A 16,919-nucleotide genomic window follows, 5' to 3' on the forward strand; every position below is an offset into this window, starting at 1 on the left:
ATAAATGTATCTTATTATAGTTCTATCATAGGACCATCATCACATCATTATCTCAGGGGTATCATAGGAACATCATCACATCATTATCTCAGGTGTATCATAGGACCATCATCACATCATTATCTCAGGTGTATCATAGGACCATCATCACATCATTATCTCAGGTGTATCATAGGACCATCATCACATCATTATCTCAGGTGTATCATAGGACCATCATCACATAATTATCTCAGGTGTATCTCACTCCTCATTCTTCTGCATACTTTCTGACCTCTCTCTTCCCTTCTCCTCCATCCTCTGTCTTATAGCACCTAATCGGAAGATGCTGAGGCCTGTCTCCTAGTCTGTGGACAAAGACACTTCTTCACCTAATCTGAAGATGCTGAGGCCTGTCTCCTAGTCTGTGGACAAAGACACTTCTTCACCTAATCTGAAGATGCTGAGGCCTGTCTCCTGGTCTGTGGACAAAGACACTTAAGTGATTGTAAGGGAAATGTTTATGTTTGTGCTATTCTTTTAACAAATGTCTGTGTTTTATTCATGTGCTGTTCTATAAACTAATTTGTGTGTTCATCAAGTGGCTGACTGTACAAATCCTCACTATCAGTAGCTGTAATTTGGCAGTAAGCCCAGACGTTGTTTTGAGAACGAGATATCTCAGTTTCAAGGTCTCAGCTTAGAGAGAAGAAGACTGGTGAGGTGTTGGTCTGTTAAATGTTATGAACCAGTATTGGTCTGTCAAATGTTATGAACCAGTATTGGTCGGTCACATGAATGGAACAAAACGGTAATGATTCATTAATTATGCTAAATCATGCAAATATAACTTGTCTGTGTATAGCCGTATATAAGACAACTGCTGGGTCTGACCCGGGAGAGATCCTGATTGACATGTGTACTATGGTGCATTGAGTTGGGTCTGACCAGGGAGAGTTCCTGATTGACATGTGTTCTATGGTGCATTGAGTTGGGTCTGACCAGGGAGAGCTCCTGATTGGTTGGAACCTCTCCAGCTCACTGACAATAAACAATGATTCATTTCAGATTGACTTCGAGTGTCTCTGTGTGAAAGAATTTCCACAACATGATTTTGAAAACACAATTAAGGGAATGAACTGGAATGATCTTTTGTCCTATACAGATGGGGAGGCTGATAGTCAGGCTAGTCAAAGATACACACCACCATGTTGACATCTTGACCAAAGACCTTCCTTAGATTCTTTATGGGATTACAACTCACTCTGTCTGAAGGAAGTGAGGAAATGGACTCACTATAGGGGATAGCTGAGAGGGCAGAGAAGGCACGTCATTTTTTTCATTTTATTTTAGTCATTTAGCAGACACTCTTATCCAGAGCAACTTACAGTAGTGAATGCATACATTTCATACATTTTTTTTCTGTGCTGGCCCCCCGTGGGAATCGAACCCACAACCCTGGTGTTGCAAACACCATGCTCTACCAACTGAGCTACAGGGAAGGCTCGTGACATCATCGACATGGTGTTGAGAAAAGGAACTGAGTCAAGTTCCAGGATGATCAACCTTCTTGGGGAGCTGGACCCCTGTCTTTGTTCACTGCTTCAGATCAACAGTGTTGGAGTACCAACCTAATGGTAGAATGGATAGTAACAGTGTTGGAGTACCAACCTAATGGTAGAATGGATAGTATCAGTGTTGGGGTACCAACCTAATGGTAGAATGGATAGTAACAGTGTTGGAGTACCAACCTAATGGTAGAATGGATAGTATCAGTGTTGGGCTACCAACCTAATGGTAGAATGGATAGTAACAGTGTTGGAGTACCAACCTAATGGTAGATTGGATAGTAACAGTGTTGGGCTACCAACCTAATGGTAGAATGGATAGTAACAGTGTTGGGCTACCAACCTAATGGTAGAATGGATAGTAACAGTGCACAAATGTTATGGAGAAAAAAACATTTTATATATTGTGTGTGTTTGACGACCCTCCCGCTCTGTCACACTCTGACGACCCTCCCATTCTGTCACACTGTGACGACCCTCCCGCTCTGTCACTCTGTGACGACCCTCCCGCTCTGTCACACTGTGACGACCCTCCCGCTCTGTCACACTGTGACGACCCTCCCGCTCTGTCACACTGTGACGACCCTCCCGCTCTGTCACACTGTGACGACCCTCCCGCTCTGTCACACTGTGACGACCCTCCCGCTCTGTCACACTGTGACGACCCTCCCGCTCTGTCACACTGTGACGACCCTCCCGCTCTGTCACACTGTGACGACCCTCCCGCTCTGTCACACTGTGACGACCCTCCCGCTCTGTCACACTGTGACGACCCTCCCGCTCTGTCACACTGTGACGACCCTCCCGCTCTGTCACACTGTGACGACCCTCCCACTCTGTCACACTGTGACGACCCTCCCACTCAGACTGCAGAATTCTTTCTCTTTGATCTTGTTTTCTTTAATAGGATGTCGGTGGGCAGAGCCGGAAGGGACGTCAGTGAAATGGGACACACCTGGGCTCGGCTGTGTCCCGGGGATAAATACACCTTTCCCCCATTCATTGAGGAGACTCTCTCCACCCAGACACACTGTTGTTTTTGGTTGTGGCATTTTGGGGCTTCGTTGTGTTCATTTGTTTTGGCACCTTTCAACAGCCCTCATTATCACCATCTGTGAACACATCCACTCACTTCCACTACTGACTACACACCACATTGTTACTTGTATATAGTTCACTTTATTTAATAAATATATTTTTTTCTATATCTCCACGTTGTCTCCCTCTTTGTTACGGACTATGAGCCGGTTCATAACAGTGGATGAGAATTATAATCTTAATCATTTGGACCGGGGAGACCTGATCCTAGATCAACCCTCCTATTCAACACCATGGGGTGTATTCACTAGGAAACAGACCTGATCCTAGATCAACCCTCCTATTCAACACCATGGGGTGTATTCACTAGGAAACAGACCTGATCCTAGATCAACCCTCCTACTCAACACCATGGGGTGTATTCACTAGGAAACAGACCTGATCCTAGATCAACCCTCCTATTCAACACCATGGGGTGTATTCACTAGGAAACAGACCTGGTCCTAGATCAACCCTCCTATTCAACACCATGGGGTGTATTCACTAGGAAACAGACCTGATCCTAGATCAACCCTCCTATTCAACACCATGGGGTGTATTCACTAGGAAACAGACCTGATCCTAGATCAACCCTCCTATTCAACACCATGGGGTGTATTCACTAGGAAACAGACCTGATCCTAGATCAACCCTCCTATTCAACACCATGCGGTGTATTCATTAGAGACCTGATCCTAGATCAAAACTCCTACTCAACGTTTAGGATTACACTGAGTGCTTTCCCCTAAAACAGGTAGGGACCTACCTGACTTTTTCCAAAAGAAACAATTTTTTGTTGCAAAACGTTGTGCTACGGTGGGTGAATAATTAATACACCCCATGGTGTTGCTCATAGCTGTAAATCTTTGTCAAATCTTTGTCAAAAAAGCAACAAACAAAAAAATACATATATTTTTTTACCTCTTCTGAGGACAAATATCTTTAGTTTTTTCCCCCAGCTTTTTATCTACACATACGTACATATACATATATACATACACATTTCCACATGCCATATATTTTTAAATTGGGATGTGATGTTTTACAAAATGTTTGAATCTTTCTAATCGTATATTATCCACAGATTGAGAGCTAAAGATGTAAACATTTCCTGCGAGTATTATTGTGTTATTTATTGACTGACTGTGGTTTTCCAAACCACCCAACACTGATATTTGTAAGGTTCAGTTTAAGCATTCTGTTGGTGGCAAGAATTGTATATAATCATTTTAATTGAAAAACTCTAAGTGTTGAGTCAAGTGTCGTTTTTTTGTACCAGTTCATAAACCGTGTGCCATGGAATTGGTACATTGAAAATCTCCTCCCATTTATTTTTCATCCTGTATGGTGCAGCTGTCAACATTTTGGTCCTCAGATGAAACTGGTATATTTTTCCATTTATGCCAGTTCCTTTCAGCCAATTTGTATCATTAATATATGGCAGGCAAACAAGTTCCCTACCTTCTCCCTTTTCCACTTGCCTCCTCCATTTTTGTGGTAGTGCTGCAATCAGTTGGTTGTAAATGTGGATTGAGCAGATATTCCCATATATTTTCGACAACTGCATATGTGACAACTCCATTTCTATTCATAATATCATTAATAAATATAATGCAATTTTTTTACAATTTCTCCCGTAAATTATGTTTTTTGTCACGACTTCCGCCTCTCCTTGTTCGGGCGGCGTTCGGCGATCGACGTCACCGGCTTTCTAGCCATCGCCGCTCCATTTTTCATATATCCATTTGTCTTGTCTTGTTTCCATACACCCCTGGTTTTCATTTCCCCAATTTATCTACTTGTATTTAACCCTCTGGTTCCCATCATGTTTTGTGTGTAATTGTTTCTTGTTATGTGGTGTTAGTTTACGCGCTTTACTTTTATGTTCCGTGTTTTGAGCGCGTTTGATTTATGTAGTGCTCTCGTTTTTGGAACTATAATAAAAGTGTGCCTGTTCATTATACTCTGCTCTCCTGCACCTGACTTTGATTTAGCAATGTAAGCAAGACATTCAAGGAAAAGGGGAACTGTTAACAGACAGCAGACAACTTGTGACCACGGAGGAACTGATAACAGGAAGAATGTCTCCCCACCCAGGGAGGGGAGAAACCTTGAGGCTTACAGTAGATTAACGTTCTGATCATTGTAAACTGGGTCTCAGTCTGTTTCCTTCAACCGGAACCTTACACCTTCTGGTATACAAACTGAGTACTTAAATTGAAGTTCGGTTTATGAACATTGATAACTTAATTCCCGTATCACATTTGTTCTAATATTTTTTTCTATCGTTTACGAAGGATAAAACTGAAATTGTAACCAGCTTTGTATGGCTTGTTTAAGAAAGTGCGATACTTTAAACAAAATGTCATTTTCAATTAGTCAGAAATGAGAAGTTGTAATCTGTATGAAGGCAAAAAAACAATGTTTGAACAACGGATGCGCTTTTCTTAATAATCTACTGGAGAACCATTTTGGGTTTAATTAAGTATAATTTATGTATGAGTGAAGCTTTTAGTGAGAGGTTTAAAGTCAGAGTTTGTGTGATTGTCTCTGGTTTAGAGGTGACAGTCTAGTGTGCAGAGATGAGGGGGAGAGGGGAGTCTAGAGCTGTACTATATACTCATTAAGTATGTAATATACAGTATACTAAAATGAACTAATAGTACGTAGTATATACCCATTAAGTATGTAGTATACAGTATACTGAAATGAACTAATAGTATGTAGTATATACCCATTAAATATGTAGTATACAGTATACTAAAATGAACTAATAGTATGTACTATATATTCATTAAGTATGTAGTATACAGTATACTAAAATAAAGTAATAGTATGTAGTATATACTCATTAAGTATGTAGTATACAGTATACTAAAATGAACTAATAGTATGTACTATATATTCATTAAATATGTAGTATACAGTATGTTAGTATGGGTATTCGAACACAGCTCTAGACTCCCCTCTCCCCTCATCTCTGCACACTAGACTGTCACCTCTAAACCAGAGACAATCACACAAACTCTGACTGTAGTCTATGGTCACACCCTCAAATGGCACCCTTCTCCTTATATAATGTATTGCTTCCCCCACAGCTCTGGTCTAAAGTAGTGCACTTCATAGGGAACAGGGTGCCAGTTGGGATTAGAGCCTATTTGTATGGACCCGTATGCTACACCTGGACATGGGCCGGTTTCCTGTATCCATGGAGCTGGGTTGAAGTGTCAGCTTAGCGACCGTTGCTTAGCGACAGGCGGAGGACAGATCAGCGATGCAGAATGAACGGAACTGAACTGTTTGTTTTTCTTCACCCTGTTGTTTTGTTTACCTGTTCTGGTTTATGTTTGGCACCCTATTCCCTATGTAGTGCGCTACTTTAGACCAGGGCCCTATTCCCTATGTAGTGCACTACATTAGACCAGGACCCATCGGGCTCTGTATAGGGAATAGGATGCCATTTGGGACGGCCAAACCTACTCCTGGAGAGATACTACTGGCCGTGCAGGCTTTTGCTCGACCCTGCTCTAACACACCTGATTCTGCTAATCAGTCTAATCAGAACCTTGACTGGCAGAATGAGGTGTGTTAGAGCAGGGCTGAAGCAAAAGCCTGCAGACCCAGTAGCTCTCTGAGAGGAGGGTTGATATCACCAAGACCACTTTAGGTTCATACGGCATCAACTAGCTTTCTGATTGGTTTACCGGCCATCAACTAGCTTTCTGATTGGTTACCTCACATATAAAGCAAGTTTAATGCCGTAAGCAGATTTCCTGTGTGTGTAGTTATGTTTTCAACTGTAATCTCAGTCCATGATTTGATCTTGGTCACCCCTTTTATATTCTTTGTCTGGTATTTCTAAACAGGTGTGTTATGATCCTGGCAGATGTGTGGATGAATGATCACGTAACAGGTGTGTGTGTAACAGGTGTGTGTGTAACAGGTGTGTATGTAACAGGTGTGTGTGTAACAGGTGTGTGTGTACCAGGTGTGTGTGTAACAGGTGTGTATGTAACAGGTGTGTATGTAACAGGTGTGTATGTAACAGTTGTATATGTAACAGGTGTGTGTGCAGTAAACTATCCAGAAACAGAATACTTTCTCTTCATCATGTTAAAACTCCAACAAGAGCACTATGGAACCATTTTAGGAAGCAAAAACTATATTTAATTGCTTCGAAAAATGTATTGAATTTTATTTGGAAAGCTAAGACAGACAAAATTAAACGTGCCTATTTATATAATGAATATGAGTTTGGGGGGCCACAATTATTAAATATTAAAAAGCTTTAAACCTCTCACTAAAAGCTTCACTCATACATAAATTATACTTAATTAAACCCCAAATGGTTTTCCGATTATTAAGAAAAGCTCATCCTTTGTTCAAAAATAGTTTTTTCTACTTCATACAGATTACAACTTCTCATTTCTGACTAATTGAAAATGAAATTTTGTTTAAAGTATTGCACTTTCTTAAACAAGCCATACAAAGCTGGTGTCACGGTTGTCGTACTGGATAGAAGACCAAAACGCAGCGGGTTGCGTGCTCATCATTGACATTTATTAAATCAACGTGGACACGGAAAAACAATAAACCAAAAGAGAATGACAGACCGACAGTTTACAGGCTAAACAAATACTAGCAGTGCAAAATACAATTACCCACAAACACACCCTACTAATATAGGACTCCCAATCAAAGGCAACTCAACACACCTGCCTTCAATTGGGAGTCCCACCCCAATTAACTATACATAGAAAATCACAGCTAGACAGAACGTAGACACACATATCAAACACAAACCCCTCTGCCACGCCCTGACCAAAACTAATACAATACTCCCTCTGCTGGTCAGGACGTGACAGCTGGTTACAATTTCAGTTTTTGTAATGGAAATTATATGATTAAAGGTTTGACTAAATGATTTCACTCAGAAACCATATAACCTGTTGAAATGTATTAGAAATTATAAGGCTATAATAAGGTGTTAAAGACTATAATCCAATGCTGTGTGTGAGTAGATTTTTAAGACTAGGACACTGTTACTACTTCAAAATGAGCAGGGCAGAGTTGATAAGACGACCTTGGGAAAGGAACAGGAGAAGAGGCCTCCCTAAGTTAGGGAGAGAAACAATGGCCTGAGAACAGCTTATCTGCAGGAGATTAGAAGACAGGTGATTTGATAATGAATGTATGTGTACTGTGGGAAAATACAGCCTCCTAAAGCAGGGTGGAGTTCTCTACTGATGCGAGTTCATTTGGGTCTGTGTGTGTGTTAATATAAAAGGCTTTGTGCATTGTATGGATTTTAGAGCTCTCATAAAAAAACGTTTTGACCATTGTTGTCTGGGTCTTCGTCTGCTTCATTCAACCAGAATCTTACACACTCTGGTGGGGCAGACTGAGTAGTTTAATTGAAGTTCGGTTTAAGAACATTGATAACTTAATTCCCGTAACAATTTGGTCCTTCGAGCCGGATTCCAAAATCTGTCCCTGTCTTCCTAAGGTAACATGCCGAAAACCGTGCATGGGCGGGTCATTGACTCGTAAATTAAAGACCTGCCCCGAAATTGGGGTTCAATAACAGGCCGGTAAATATCTAAGGTCGACAGAGACGGTGACGGAATCCAACCAACATTGCTTTTCCCAGCCTACAAGACGAAGGTCAGTAATTCTTTATTTACGAATTTGGGGAATGATTTAAGATATCTTGGATTTGATGTTCTAAATACTTGGAATTGATCAATAATAGGAGCTTAGTTATTCTACACAGATTCACTAAGGTGTTTTTACTTTGTGTATTAACAAAATCGATAAGGGAGCAGGTCCGCGAAGACCTGAGGTACAAGTGCACTACCATAAATAAAACTAGCTTAAAATAGCTTTTCGGTGAAAGCACATTTTGCAATATTCTCAGTAGATAGCCCGGCATCACAGGGCTAGCTATTTAGACACCCAGCAAGTTTAGCACTCACCAAAGTCAGATTTACTATAAGAAAAATGTTATTACCTTTGCTGTCTTCGTCAGAATGCACTCCCAGGACTTCTACTTCAATAACAAATGTTGGTTTGGTCCCAAATAATCCATTGTTATATCCAAATAGCGGCGTTTTGTTCGTATGCGTTCAAGACACTATCCGAAAGGGTAAATAAGGGTGACGAGCATGGCGCAATTCATGACAAAAAAATTCTAAATATTCCATTACCGTACTTGAAGCATGTCAACCGCTGTTTAAAATCCATTTTTATGCAATTTTTCTCGTAAAAAGCGATAATATTCCGACCGGGAATCTGCGTTTAGGTAAACAGAGGAAAGAAAACAAAGCATTCGGTCGACGCGGCACGCGCCTGAGTCTCACAGTACTGTAACCAGCCACTACCCAAACGCGCTACTTTTTCTCAGCCAGAGCCTGCAAAGCCACGATTCAGCTTTTTGCCGCCTTCTGAGAGCCCATGGGAGCCGTAGGAAGTGTCACGTAACAGCAGAGATCCTTTGTAATGGATAGAGATAATCAAGAAGGGGAAGAAATTGTCAGACAGGCCACTTCCTGCATGGAATCTTCTCAGGTTTTGGCCTGCCATATGAGTTTTGTTATACTCACAGACACCATTCAAACAGTTTTAGAAACGTTAGGGTGTTTTCTATCCAAAGCCAATAATTATATGCATATTCTAGTTACTGGGCAGGAGTAGTAACCAGATTAAATCGGGTACGTTTTTTATCCGGCCGTGTCAATACTGCCCCCTAGCCCTAACAGGTTAATTCCTGCACCTCCTTTGAGGATTTGCCACCCATGGTTATCCAAGAACTATCGTTGTTATTATGCTTCTTCTCACAATCTGTGTGTACTTACTATTAATCTCTATGTGAGTGCATTCTACCGTTATGTAATGTCTTGTCTGTGGTGTGGCGGAAAGAAGCGCAGGAAGCAGCGAACACTGTGTGGTAATTTTAATCAAGAACCACCCGTACAAAATAAGAGGTCTCCCAACAACAGGGAAAAATACAATGAACAAGCACAGTCAACAAACGCAGTTGACATACAGAAAAACAATCCCGCACAATAGGGTGCGGGCCAGCTGAACTAAATAGCCCTCTTAATTACCTAACTCAGGGCAGGTGAGAAAACATAAAAAAAGGGAAAAACAAAAAGGGAATCGGTGGTAGCTAATAGGCCGGTGACGACGACCGCCGAGCGCCACCCGAGCAGGAGGGGGCGCCACCGTCGGTAGGAATCGTGACAGTACCCCCCCTCCTGACGCGCGGCCCCTGCAGCGCGCCGACACCGGCCTCGAGGCCGACCCGGAGGACGAGGCGCAGGGCGATCCGGACGGAGGCGGTGGAACTCCTTCAACATGGATGGGTCCAAGACGTCCTCCGCCGGCACCCAGCACCTCTCCTCCGGACCGTACCCCTCCCAGTCCACAAGGTACTGCAGGCCCCCCGCCCGGCGTCTCGAGTCCAGAATGGCCCTTACGCTGTACGCCGGGGACCCCCGATGTCCAGGGGGGTGGAGGGACCTCCGGCACCTCATCTTCTTGTAGGGGACCAGCCACCACCGGCCTGAGGAGAGACACATGAAACGAGGGGTTAATACGGTAATAGGAAGGGAGTTGCAACCGATAACACACCTCGTTTATCCTCCTCAGGACTTTGAAGGGTCCCACACACTGCGGCCCCAGCTTCCGGCAGGGCACGCGGAGAGACAGGTTCCGGGTCGAGAGCCAGACCCTGTCACCCGGTGCGAACACCGGCGCCTCACTGCGGTGGCGGTCAGCACTCCTTTTCTGCCTAGCACTGGCCTCCTTCAGTGAGTCCTGTACTGCTTTCCAGGTCTCCTTGGAGTGCTGAACCCAGTCCTCCACCGCAGGAGCCTCGGTCTGGCTCTGGTGCCATGGGGCCAGGACCGGCTGGTACCCTAGCACACACTGGAAGGGTGACATGTTAGTAGAGGAGTGGCGAAGTGAGTTCTGGGCTAACTCTGCCCAAGGAATATACCTCGCCCACTCCCTGGCCGGTCCCGGCAATACGACCTCAGGAACCTGCCCACCTCCTGGTTCACCCTCTCCGCCTGCCCATTGCTCTCGGGGTGATAACCGGAGGTTAAACTGACCGAGACCCCCAGCCGCTCCATAAACGCCTTCCAGACCCTGGATGTGAACTGGGAACCCCGATCAGAGACAATATCCTCCGGCACCCCGTAGTGCCGGAAGACGTGGGTAAATAGGGCCTCCGCAGTCTGCAGGGCCGTAGGGAGACCGGGCAAGGGGAGGAGACGGCAGGACTTAGAAAACCGATCCACAACCACCAGAATCGCAGTGTTCCCCTGAGAGGGGGGAAGATCTGTCAGGAAGTCGATAGACAGGTGCGACCATGGCCGTTGCGGAACGGGGAGGGGCTGTAACTTCCCTCTCGGTAAATGCCTAGGAGCCTTACTCTGGGCACAGACCGAACAGGAAGAGACATATGACCTCACGTCCTTAGCCAAGGTGGGCCACCAATACTTCCCCCTTAGACTCCGCCCTGTCCTCTCTACACCAGGATGACCCGCCGCAGGTAGCGTGTGCGCCCACCGAATCAACCGATCGCGAACATCGAGCGGCACATACATGCGCCCCACGGGCACCTGCGCAGGCGCAGGATCCAACACCAGTGCCCGCTCGATGTCCGCGTCCACCTCCCACACCACTGGTGCCACCAGCCTAGACGCTGGAATGATGGGAGTTGGATCGATGGGGCGGTCATCCGTGTCATACAGACGGGACAGCGCGTCGGCTTTAGTATTAAGGGAACCCGGTCTATATGAGATGGTAAACCTAAACCGGGCGAAGAACATGGCCCACCTTGCCTGACGTGGATTCAGTCTCCTCGCTGCCCGGATGTACTCCAGGTTTCGGTGGTCGGTCCAGATGAGAAAGGGGTGCTTAGCCCCCTCAAGCCAGTGTCGCCACACCCTCAAGGCTTTGACTACCGCTAGCAACTCCCTGTCCCCCACATCGTAGTTACGCTCCGCCGAACTGAGCTTCCCTGAGAAGAAAGCGCAGGGGCGGAGTTTCGGTGGCGCACCCGAGCGCTGTGATAGCACGGCACCCACCCCAGCCTCGGATGCGTCCACCTCTACCACGAACGCTAAAGATGGGTCCGGGTGCGCCAACACGGGCGCGTCGGTGAACAGGGTCTTCAACTTCTTGAAGGCTCCGTCCGCCTCCGTCGACCATCTCAAACGCGCCGGCCCCCCTTCAGCAGTGAGGTAATGGGAGCCGCTACCTGGCCAAACCCCGGATAAACCTCCGGTAGTAGTTGGCAAAGCCCAAGAACCGCTGCACCTCCTTCACCGTGGTTGGAGTCGGCCAATTACGCACGGCCTTAACGCGGTCACACTCCATCACCACCCCCGTGGTGGAAATGCGATAACCCAGAAAGGAGACGGCTCGTTTGAAAAACTCACACTTCTCAGCCTTAACGTATAGGTCATGCTCCAGCAGTCTACCAAGCACCCTGCGCACCAGGGACACATGCGCGGAGCGGGTGGCGGAATATATCAGAATGTCATCGATATAGACAATCACGCCCTGCCCGTGCAGGTCCCTGAGAATCTCGTCAACAAAGGATTGAAAGACGGCTGGAGCATTTTTCAACCCATACGGCATGACGAGGTACTCATAATGGCCTGATGTGGTACTAAAGGCGGTTTTCCACTCGTCTCCCTTCTTGATACGCACCAGGTTATACGCGCTCCTGAGATCCAATTTTGTGAAGAACTGTGCTCCGTGAAATGATTCCACCGCCGTAGCGATAAGAGGTAGTGGGTAACTAAACCCCACCGTGATCGCGTTTAGACCTCTATAATCAATGCACGGACGCAGACCTCCCTCCTTTTTCTTCACAAAAAGAAACTCGAGGAAGCGGGTGAGATGGAGGGGCCGAATGTACCCCTGTCCCAAGGATTCCGTGACGTATGTCTCCATAGCCGCCGTCTCCTCTTGTGACAAGGGGTACACGTGACTCCTGGGAAGCGCAGCGTTAACCTGGAGATCTATCGCAGGTTTTTTTTACAAAAGCGATCGCCAAATCGGCGTATTCAGGGGAATGCGCACGGTGGACACCTGGTCTGGACTCTCCACCGACGTGGCACCTATGGAAACTCCTAGACATTTCCCTGAACACTCCTCCGACCACCCCTGGAGAACCCCTGTTTCCATGAAATGAGGGGATTGTGACCAGCCAGCCAGGGGACCCCCAGCACCACTGGAAACGCAGGTGAATCAATAAGGAAAAAGTTAATGCTTTCCCTATGATTCCCCAGCGTTACCATGTCCAGCGGCACCGTAGACTCCCTGACTAGCCCTGACCCTAATGGTCGGCTATCTAAGGAGTGCACGGGGAAGGGGGAATCTATCGGCACCCGTGGAATGCCCAGCTTAATGGCAAGTCCACGGTCCATAAAGTTCCCAGCTGCGCCTGAATCGACTAGCGCCCTATGCTGGGAAGAGGGAAAAAATTTAGAAAATGAAACAGGCAAAAACACATGACCAACAGGGGGTTCTGGGCGAATCTGGTGCTGACTCACCTGAGGTGACCGAGAAGTGTTCTGCCTGCCTTCTCGACTCCCAGACTGGCTCCTCCAGCACCGGTCGGCCGTGTGTCCTCTCCGACCACAGCTGGTGCAGGAGGAGCCACCTCCTCCGGTGCCCCTTGGCACGGCCCCCCCTACCTCCATAGGGGTAGGGGCGGGGTGCACGGGGGTGGAACGGGCAGGACCCTCTCCGAACGCCCGCGGGCAGCCAGCAAATTGTCCAACCGTATGGACATGTCAATGAGTTCGTCCAGGGATAGATTGGTGTCCCTACAGGCCAGCTCCCCTGCGGACGTCCGCCCGGAGACTACACCGGTAGTGGTCTATGAGGGCCCTGTCATTCCACCCCGCTCCAGCAGCCAAGGTCCTAAACTCCAGCGCGAAGTCTTGAGCGCTCCTCGTCTCCTGCCTGAGGTGGAACAGCCGTTCACCCGCCGCTTTACCTTCGGGGGTGGTCGAAAACAGCCCGAAAGCGGCGGGTGAACTCTGGGTAGTGGTCCCTCGCCGAGTCTGGAGCGTTCCAGACCGCATTAGCCCACTCCAGAGCTCGGCCCGTCAGGCAGGAAACGAGGGCACTTACGCTCTCCTCTCCTGTAGGAGCAGGTCTGACGGTGGCCAGGTACAACTCTAGCTGGAGAAGAAACCCCTTGCACCCAGCCGCCGTCCCATCGTACTCCTCGGGAGTGCCAGGCGAGCGCGCCAGAGCCAGACGTCGTAAGAGGAGGAGATGGTTGTATCGGGGGGTGTAGGTGGAGAGAGGATACCACTCCTCTCCCATCGTTCCATCCTCTCCATCATCTGGTCCATGGCGGATCCGATGCGATGCAGGACCGATGTATTGTGCTGGACACGTTCCTCCATTGAGGGTAGTGGAGTGCCCGCTGCTCCCGCTGATTCCATGCTCCTTCTGGTGGTGCGGGATTCTGTAATGTCTTGTCTGTGGTGTGGCGGAAAGAAGCGCAGGAAGCAGCGAACACTGTGTGGTAATTTTAATCAAGAACCACCCGTACAAAATAAGAGGTCTCCCAACAACAGGGAAAAATACAATGAACAAGCACAGTCAACAAACGCAGTTGACATACAGAAAAACAATCCCGCACAATAGGGTGCGGGCCAGCTGAACTAAATAGCCCTCTTAATTACCTAACTCAGGGCAGGTGAGAAAACATAAAAAAAAGGGAAAAACAAAAAGGGAATCGGTGGTAGCTAATAGGCCGGTGACGACGACCGCCGAGCGCCACCCGAGCAGGAGGGGGCGCCACCGTCGGTAGGAATCGTGACACGTTATTATTAAAACTCTAATTCAATTTAAAACTTCTATGTGTATCATAATCTATGTGTCTTCTTCTCACAATCTAGGGCTAAGTGGGACGTCAGCGTCCCACTCTATTCAACAGCCAGTGGTTTTCCGTGGCAAGAAATCCAAAAACCTTAAAAATGCTATAACTTCAATTTCTCAAACATATGACTATTTTACACCATTTGAAAGATAAGACTCTCGTTAATCGAACCACATTGTCCGATTTCAAAAGGCTTTACAGCGAAAGCAAAACATTAGATTATCCTGTTAGGTCTAGGGGGCAGTATTTACACGGCCGGATAAAAAACGTACCCGATTTAATCTGGTTATTACTACTGCCCAGAAACTTGAATATGCATATAATTATTGGCTTTGGATAGAAAACACCCTAAAGTTTCTAAAACTGTTTGAATGGTGTCTGAGTATAACAGAACTCATATGGCAGGCAAAAACCTGAGAAGATTCCAAACAGGAAGTACCATCTCTGACCATTCCTTGGGCTTCTTGGCTCTGTTTATTGAACATTTAGGATCTTTGCTGTAACGTGACACTTCCTACGGCTCCCATAGGCTCTCAGAACCCGGGAAAAAGCTGAATGATGTAATTCCAGCCCCAGGCTGAAACACATTAGCGCCTTTGGTAAGTGGCCGATCAGAGGACCATCAGACTGAGGCTCGTGCACGAGGGGATCCCATGTTTTTATTTTCTCTCTCTTTGAACGTAAACACGCTTTCCCGGTCGGAATATTATCGCTTTTTACGAGAAAAATTGCATAAAAATTGATTTTAAACAGCAGTTGACATGCTTCGAAGTACGGTAATGGAATATTTAGAATTTTTTTGTCACGAAATGCGTCAGTACGCGTCACCCTTCTTTACACTTCGGATAGTGTCTTGAACGCACGAACAAAACAGAGGATATTTGAACATAACTATGGATTATTTTGAACCAAACCAACATTTGTTATCGCAAGCGTCCCACCTAGCCCATAGAGGTTAATAATTGAGGTCAGTGTTTTACTTTGTGAAGTGGCCGAGAGGTTATTAAGGGATGTAAAATAGGTGCTGTGAGATAGGATGGTGATTTTGTGCAAATAGGATAACTTAAATGGTTAATTAACGAGTGGTAAATTAACCATACAGTGAGGGAAAAAGTATTTGATCCCCTGCTGATTTTGTACGTTTGCCCACTGACAAAGAAATGATCAGTCTATAATTTTAATGGTAGGTTTATTTGAACAGTGAGAGACAGAATAACAACAACAAAAAATCCATAAAAACACGTCAAAAATGTTATAAAATGATTTGCATTTTAATGAGGGAAATAAGTATTTGACCCCTCTGCAAAACATGGCTTAGTACTTGGTGGCAAAACCCTTATGGCAATCAGAGAGGTCAGACATTTCTTGCAGTTGGCCACCAGGTTTGCACACAACTCAGGAGGGATTTTGTCACACTCCTCTTTGCAGATCTTCTCCAAGTCATTAACCTGTTGGGGATAGGGGGCAGTATTAGCACGGCCGGATAAAAAACGTACCCGATTTAATCTGGTTACTAATCCTGCCCAGTAACTAGAATATGCATATAATTATTGGCTTTGGATAGAAAACACCCTAAAGTTTCTAAAACTGTTTGAATGGTGTCTGTGAGTATAACAGAACTCATATGGCAGGCAAAAACCTGAGAAGATTTCATGCAGGAAGTGTCCTGTCTGACAAGGTGTTGTTGTTCTTGCCTCTGTTTATTGAAGAGTCAGGATCTTAGCTGTAACGTGACACTTCCTATGGCTCCAATAGGCTCTCAGAGCCCGGGAAAAAGCTGAACGATGTCGAGGCAGCCCCAGGCTGAAACACATAATCGCCTTTGCCAAGTGGCCGATCAGAGGACAAAGGAATTAGGCGCGTGCCCGAGTCGACCCAGTGATATATTTTCTTTCGGCTGTTTACCTAATTTCAGATTCCCGGTCGGAATATTATCGCTTTTTTACGAGAAAAGTGGCATAAAAATTGATTTTAAACAGCGGTTGACATGCTTCGAAGTACGGTAATGAAATATTTAGAAATCTTTTGTCACGAAATGCGCCGTGCGCGTGACCCTTATTTACCATTCGGATAGTGTCTAGAACGCACGAACAAAACGCCGCTGTTGGAACATAACTATGGATTATTTTGGACCAAACCAACATTTGTTATTGAAGTAGAAGTCCTGAGAGTGCATTCTGACGAAGAACAGGAAAGGTAATCAAACTTTTCTAATAGTAAATCTGATTTTGGTGAGTGCTAAACCTGCTGGGTGTCTAAATAGCTAGCCCTGTGATGCTGGGCTATCTACTGAGAATATTGCAAAATGTGCTTTCACCAAAAAGCTATTTTAAAATCGGACATATCGAGTGCATAGAGGAGTTCTGTATCTATAATTC

General features: G+C 45.8%; 1 protein-coding gene across 1 annotated transcript in view; it reads left to right on the forward strand.

The window, feature by feature from the left end:
- LOC106591190 (NACHT, LRR and PYD domains-containing protein 12) overlaps window positions 1-1,046 on the forward strand; it is a 59,912-nt gene extending 58,866 nt beyond the window's left edge. Inside the window, exon 19 of the mRNA XM_045712348.1 lies at window positions 312-1,046. Coding sequence (XP_045568304.1) covers window positions 312-318 — 7 coding nt within the window. The 3' untranslated portion in view covers window positions 319-1,046. The remainder of the gene's footprint in view (window positions 1-311) is intronic.
- Window positions 1,047-16,919: the final 15,873 nt, after the last annotated feature.

The sequence above is a fragment of the Salmo salar genome, unplaced genomic scaffold (genome assembly GCF_905237065.1).
Source record: "Salmo salar unplaced genomic scaffold, Ssal_v3.1, whole genome shotgun sequence".
Lineage (NCBI taxonomy): Eukaryota > Metazoa > Chordata > Actinopteri > Salmoniformes > Salmonidae > Salmo > Salmo salar.